The sequence below is a fragment of the Anser anser genome (genome assembly GCF_964211835.1).
Source record: "Anser anser genome assembly, chromosome: 1".
NCBI classification, from domain to species: domain Eukaryota; kingdom Metazoa; phylum Chordata; class Aves; order Anseriformes; family Anatidae; genus Anser; species Anser anser.
Genome location: NC_139720.1, coordinates 138,087,223 through 138,094,417, shown reverse-complemented (window position 1 = coordinate 138,094,417; position 7,195 = coordinate 138,087,223). Strand labels below are relative to the sequence as shown.

The following is a 7,195-nucleotide window of genomic DNA, read 5'->3' as shown; positions in this document are numbered from 1 at the left end:
GAAACAGCAGCTTGATTGGCAAGGTCAACATCAAATGACCTGCTCACATCACGAGAGCTACCATTACTGAACAAGATTAAAAAAACACCTGCAGTAGGTACATGAAGTTTGCCATTAGCCTGTGTACAAAGTAGCTATGTAATGTACTTACATTCATATAAAGATGTTGAAAGCAGTGCTTGTGCCAAGGAACATCATGTTGGAGCCAAATAATCAGACAAAGCCATGTAGTAAATTTAAATACCTCATCTTGAGTAGCAACCTCAGAAGGCACAAAAAAACCACCTCAGCTCAGTCAGCCTTCAATGACTCATACAATGACACCGTTTCTTTCAGATACAGGGCTAGTGCTTAAGAACATGACTGGAAGATGAACACCTTGTCTTCCTTTACTGGTCTCCCCACATCCTTGTAGATTACGGAGTACAAAAGCAAGATTATATACACACACATGAAGGTCACAGATTTAATTCCCCATACTGCCATTTGACATAATGTACTACCTGTTTTCAGCCTTCAGACAATCCTTGAAAGTAGACATTATTCAGTTATTATTGAAGGCTGACCTACCTTTACCTCTATTTTAAAGCTACACAGGATCATGCATGTTCCTTGTCACATACCCTAACAACCGCACCTCTAAAACTGAGCTTCATTTCGGATTAAATCCATCTTCCCCAGAGGTACTGACCACTGCTAGAGATCAGGCCAAGCACACTCTTCAGTGGCATGATCAGCATTTCCAAATAGCAGCAACAATACGATAGGTCACTCAAACGTTAAAGGCATTTCACTGGGTTCCTGGGTTTTTGCATGAATGTCATGTGTTGCTTTCTATATTAACTTAAAGAACATACGTATTCCATTTTAAGTTGTTTCACCAAGGGCAAGAGCATCACTTTTTGACTGCCCTTGGAACTTTGGGTTCTTGTAGTGCTACAACAAAAAAAAAAAACCCTCATTTTATATCACATGAAAAGCTGCAAATCAATTTTTAAGAATCATGCAAAAAGCCACTTGCAGCAGCCCATCATACACAATCAGGCACAAAGAATGGGAGTGGTTTCTACTAGTACAACCTATGCTTTTCCTCGAAGTTCTCACATTCAATCATTGTAATAAAATCAAGCTTATTCTGTTATAGTGCAGTGTAAGTGTATCAGATGAACCATTATCCAAAACAAGTTTCCAAAGAAAAGAGGCTTTCCCAAAGCTTTGATGTAATAATTTCAACACAGACAGAGTAAGTATGTTTATTGTTTTACAGCAGAATGCCCCAATTTAAGAACAAAATTGCTAGATGTTCAGCTGTGCAAAATGGTACATAGTGCTTCAGTACAAGTGGAAAAGAATGATTTGTTAGCAAGTACTTTCAAAGACAATTTTATGGTCCTAAAAAAGATAGGACTTGAAACTGGGGACTGATCCATGGGCATACAATGCTTTTCTACCTAACTTGGACCCAGCCACTTTGGACCCTGAACCAGTGACGCTGATTTCTCATTGCTGAAACAAGTCACCACACTGAACTGCCAGATTCAGTGTCTTCACACAGGTTACCGTGAAATGGATCAGTTCTGTATGTCAGTTTCTAGCCCCATCTACAAATATCATCTGGCTCTGATAAATAAGACTCACAGGAATTTCTTGAAGGTCAATGGTCCATAATGGTAGTTATTCTACATGATCTGCTCAACTTGATTTCAAATTCTAGTTAGGCTGCTTAAATGACTTTCTTGAATTCATCATACAGCACAAGCACGAAAGCTCCCCCCATGCCTCGGAGAACATTAGACCATGCACCCTTGAAGAACGCCTTTCCTCCCTCATCCCTTGCAATCTTCCGCCAGCAGTCAATCGTTCCAGAGTACATGATATCAGCTGTAGAAAAAGAGCAAAGTGATTTTTAGCTCCTGTAATTGTATCTCAGGTGTCTCCAGCAACTGCCATTTCACTTCTCCAGCTACTTTATGTCTCATACCTTGCTTTATGACTACCACAGTGCTAGTTCAGGCAACAGAAAATCTTGCTACCTGCCTGCCTAGTTATTAAAAGTTATGTCACAAAACAATCTTAAGTGTTCTTACGGCATCTATACTGTCAGCTAATTGCTTTCACTTAGCTTGTCACTGTAAACAGCCAGCCCATTTACGCAATTCATATTCCACAAAGAAAAGTCCTCAGCATAATTCCTCACAAACACCAGAAGTTGTGAGCCTTACTGAACTGCCTCATACCGCTTAAACATAATAAAACTTAACAGAGATTTATGGAACAAGGAACTAGAAGTGCTGAGGGATGACCGTTAGCAACTCCATCTTGTTAGCGCTGCGTAAAGAACTACACAGAGTAACAGCCTACCTCCTTTGCGTCCCGACTGCATCATCATCCTACGCCGCACTGTATCAAAAGGGTAGGAAACCACACCAGCCACAGCTGTCACTGTCTGTGCAATCATCCAGCTGATAACAATGTGAGTATTTCTGGGATCTGGCAGCATGCCTGCAATAAAGAAACTAATTAGCTTTTTATCCTCCACATCCTCCTCCACTGCACAACAGCTACTTCACTAGAAAAGCTTTTATAAAACACTGTAAAGCTATGATTTAAGTTGCAACAAGACACTTGATACACTTGAAGCATACTTCGGCCATATAGAAAAAAAATCAAGGAAACCCACAGTATTTTATTCTCAATAATCAAAATATGGAATTGGACTTGATGATCCTTATGGGTCCCTTCCAACTCGGGATATTCTATGATTCTATGAAATTTAGGCACCAAGATCCTTTCAGACTGGCACAGTAAGTGTTTTAATCATTTCCTAAATGCTTACAGAAATAAGTGTCACTAGAATAACTCATTGTCCCTATAAATTTTAATGAACTATACATGCCAATGATTTCCAAACCCAGAAGTCAAGCTTAAACAAATGCTTTCTGAAAGCACTGCTCAAACCAATTCTGCTAAGCACACATGAATTGGTCTAATGTAACTACAGCAACTCAGTGAGCAAAACTGAACTTAAAATATTTGCATATGGTTACCAACAAACATTACTGCCATAAGGAAAACCTGATGGTTTTTAATGGTCAGAAAAACAACAGGAAAATTCAAAAGCAGCCTGCACTATCAACACATGATGAAGATTTGCTTTGAACAGTGTCACTGGCACATCACACTAATGCTGACCAAGACACCCCGTTCTGCCCCCACACTTACGTAAGCTATAGATACAACAAACAAAGTGACATGCAAGAACAGACGTAAACAGGCAATACAATTCTGCAAATAGGTCATCAACTCCCTCCTGAAATTTTACCTTTTGCTGTATCGTAGATTCCAAAGTAGGCAGCTCTATAGATGATGATGCCCTGGACAGAGACATTGAACCCTTGGTACAAGCCACGCAGACCGTCAGACTTGGTGATTTTGACTAGACAGTCCCCTAGACCAGAGAATTCTCTGTCTGCACCAGCTTTTCCAACATCGGCGGCCAAACGGGTTCTTGCAAAATCCAAGGGGTAGACAAAGCAGAGGGAAGTGGCTCCAGCTGCACCACCAGAGGCCAGGTTACCAGCAAAATACCTCCAGAACTGAGTGTGCTTGTCTACTCCTCCCAGGAACACCTGCTTATACTTATCCTTGAAGGCGAAGTTGAGAGCTTGAGTTGGGAAGTATCTGATGACATTCGCCAAATTTCCTCGCCAGAAGGACAGCACTCCTTGCTCCTTTGGAATACGCACTACGCAATCGATGATGCCCTTGTACTGCTTATCGGCAGCAATTTGTTTACTTGCGTGTTGCACCTGCAAATACAAGTACGTGTTTTTGACTATGCCTTGGCAGGCCTGCACTGCATCTTGGCTTAAGCCTGTTTGGAGCGTAACAGGAAGAGCTGCTAGCCCAGAACGCCTGACAGCAGTTGGATATAGAAACCGAGTCTCTGGTTACCACAGTAAGCCTGTCCTGATAACAAGCTTCCAAAAAACCTTAAGATTCCGGGTCGGCATGAATATTAAGACTGAAAACCGACGTCAGCGCGCGACGGCCGAGTCCCCCCGCAGAGGGGCTGCCCGAAGGGGTGTCAGCGCTGCTGGGGGGCGGCTAACGGCCGCCGGGGGCCCGTTAACGGCCGCGAAGGTCACGCGAGTCACCTTGCGGCGCCGGGCCGCCCCGCCCAGGTCACGCCAGGCCCCGCCCCGCCGCCGGCACCGGCCAATGGGCGGCCGGGGCGCGCCGTCACGTGAGGGCCGCCAAGATGGCGGCGCGCGGCCGCCCTCCGCTACGCGCCCCGGCGCCCTCGGCGCGAGGAAGTGACAGCGCGCGCCGCCCCCTCCCCCGGCCCCGCCCCGCCCCCGCGTAGCGGAACCGGCTTCCCCGCCGCCGCCGCGCGCGACCACCGCCCACGTGACCACCCCTCTTCCCCCCCCAGGGGCCGGCAGCCCCCTTTGTCTCGCGCGGGCAACGGCCGCCTCCTGCCCCCTCCCTTCCACCCCCCCCCCCCCCCGTTGCCAACCGCCTGAGGCCCGCGGAGGGGAGGAAGGAAGGAGGGAGGGAGGGAGGGAGGGAAGGTCACCGGGCCCGGCCGCGCCGCCGACCTGCAGCAGGAGCTTGACCCGCTCGATGGGCGCCACCGCCGTCTTGCTGATGGCCGCGGCGACGCCGCCCGCCAGGAAGTCCTTGAGGAAGGAGATGGCCTGCTCCGCCATGGCCGCGCCTGGCACCGGGGGAAGGGGGGAGAACCGACGCCGCCGCCGCTCGCGCCGAAAGGGCGGCGCCGCCGCCGCGCATGAGCTAAATGCCGGGCCCCCGCCGGCCACGCCCCGCGCCTCGCGCCCCATTGGGCGAGCCGCGATCGGGGGCGGGGCCTCGCCGGCTGAGGGCGGCCGTCGCGGCCGTTGCTCCCCCCTCACGCCCCCCCCGCGGCGCCAGTAGCGCAGCGCCGCGTCGGCCCGGCGGGGCCCAGGGGCTGCGCCTAGCCGGGGGGCGTTAGTTCCCTTGCGCTTTGTGTAACCGCTCTCGCTTTTAGCGGACGCTTCCTACAAACGTAAATAAAGCCGACCGTGTTCTTACACAGATGACTTGGCTGGCGAACCGCAAAGCTGCAGCGCCTGAGGTGTCCGAAACCGCTGGTGGCGGGTGTGTGCGCGCCCTGCGGGAGCTGAGAACCGGAGCTTCTCTCTCAGGCAGCGCTGCGGGAGCTCAGGGTGCGCCAGGCGCGCTTGCACCTCGCAGACTTTGTCTCTGCTCTGGGAGGAACGATGCCGCGTGCTGCACGTCACTGCACCGCGTATTGCACATCGAAAGATACGAGGGAAATTGTATAACGGGCTGAAGCTGCACCAGGGGAGGTTTAGGTTGGATATTAGGAAGAACTTCTTTACCGAAAGGGTTGTTAGGCATTGGAATGGGCTGTCCAGGGAAGTGGTTGAGTCACCATCCCTGGAGGTCTTTAAAAGACGTTTAGATGTAGCCCTTAGTGATTTGGTTTAGTGGAGGACTTGTTAGTGTTAGGTCAGAGGTTGGACTCGGTGATCTTGGAGGTCTCTTCCAACCTAGATGGTTCTGTGATTCTCTGATTCTGTGATAATTGTATGCTATTTTATATCCTGAGCCATGATATGGAGATAGCGAAGGGACTCTTCTGCCAACACGGTGTTAACAGGACCATAGGTTGGATACACGCAATGAAAAGCTGTGGTGCGTGTTCTCAGGGAGACATGTGCAGCTTAAACCGTTCTATTTTTCTCATTAAAAAAAAAAAGCTTGTAATTGAATATTAATCCTCTCAGCACAATGCCCTGCGTGCATGCAATTATCTAGGCTGGGACTTACTTCCCCATAAAACTTTATACTGGCTAGAAAAGAATTTCACTCTTTGGAACTCTGGTGCTGTCAGTTTGCAAAATGAAAGTGAAATGTATGAAACTTTTGTGATAAGAAATTGTTTAGTCAATAGTTGTCCCGTCCTGTTCACCTTGGAGATCAGATGCATCTGACTGGGGGAAATCTCATTTTCTCTTTAGCATCATTCTTTTCCTCCTGTTTCTGTGCTGTTTTTTTTTTCCCTTTTTTCTGTTCTTTAACTAATCTCGTATTCTGCTCTCATAAGAGCTCATAAGGTAAGCAGGGCTAAAAAGGAAGAGGATGTTCTTAAACCAAATGAGGTGCCCCCACATCTCATCTCCAATTATAGCTGAGATGAAAAAAAAATAAAATAAAAAATGAAACTTGTGCTTTTATGCAGCTATTCCAGAAACCTCACAGAATGCAGAGGAGCCTGTCTTGATGCTCTTGACAAGCTTCTGCTCTAGTTCTTCCATTTCCAGTCTTGACTACGCCATCACAATAGTGCTGTTTCCTGACTTTGTTTAACAGTTAACACTTCCATGCTACACAGGTGAATGCTTTAATGCATTTTTATAAGATAGCAGTGTTTAACAAGTTTAGGAAGGGGAAAAGAGGGTAAGCCAGTGGTGATAAATTCAGTTACACTGAAGCAATTGTGAATTTTATCATTGATTTTCACACATACACACACACAATGTCTATTATGGAATACTTGGTGTCATGGCCCTTCCAGCCCGTCTTTGTAAATGGACGTAGATAGCAGAAGAACAATGTGCTTCCTTAGGAGCAACCTGTTTCCACAGCCCTCAGTTTCCTGAGGCTTACAAATGACATCCTGAGCCCTGTGGCTGGAGACCACAGCAATGTGATGATCTTCATTCACGTAATTACTAAGGAGAAGACAAGCCCCAGGGCTGAACTGGAGCACTGCTGTGAAGTAGGAAGGACAAGAACAGGAATCCTGGGACGCAGTTACAGATAGGTAACGGGGGCAAAAGCGTTCACGGGAGGCAGAGGAGTGGCACCTCCTGCATCTCAGGCTCCACCCTGTCCGTATAGTGGCAGTCAGCCCACCCCCCCTTGGAAGCCTGCTGTGCCCACACACTTTCTTACCAGGTAAAGAGCGTACACACATCTGTGGGATGATGAAGAAGAGAGGTGAGCAAAAAATAAGGAGGAACTACTATAAATTGCATTTGAAACATTTAATCAAACCATGGACTGTGAAACAGGAGAGAATGTGACTAGCAGAGAGTATGCTGAAAAAAGATGCAAAGAAAACAAAACTGTATAAAAATAATAGTAGGAAAGGTAGAATGCACAGCTACAGGCAAGTAGTAAA

At 47.5% G+C, this 7,195-nt stretch overlaps 1 protein-coding gene across 1 annotated transcript; it reads right to left on the bottom strand.

Annotated features, from left to right (window-relative positions):
* Positions 1-1,239: 1,239 nt before the first annotated feature.
* On the bottom strand, positions 1,240-4,822 carry SLC25A6 (solute carrier family 25 member 6). Its single transcript, XM_083812722.1, has 4 exons — positions 4,602-4,822; positions 3,323-3,809; positions 2,362-2,502; positions 1,240-1,881 (listed from the first exon to the last, which is right to left on the bottom strand). The coding sequence occupies exons 1-4, from the start codon at positions 4,710-4,712 to the stop codon at positions 1,724-1,726; spliced, it is 897 nt and encodes a 298-aa protein (XP_083668848.1). The 5' UTR covers positions 4,713-4,822; the 3' UTR covers positions 1,240-1,723.
* Positions 4,823-7,195: the final 2,373 nt, after the last annotated feature.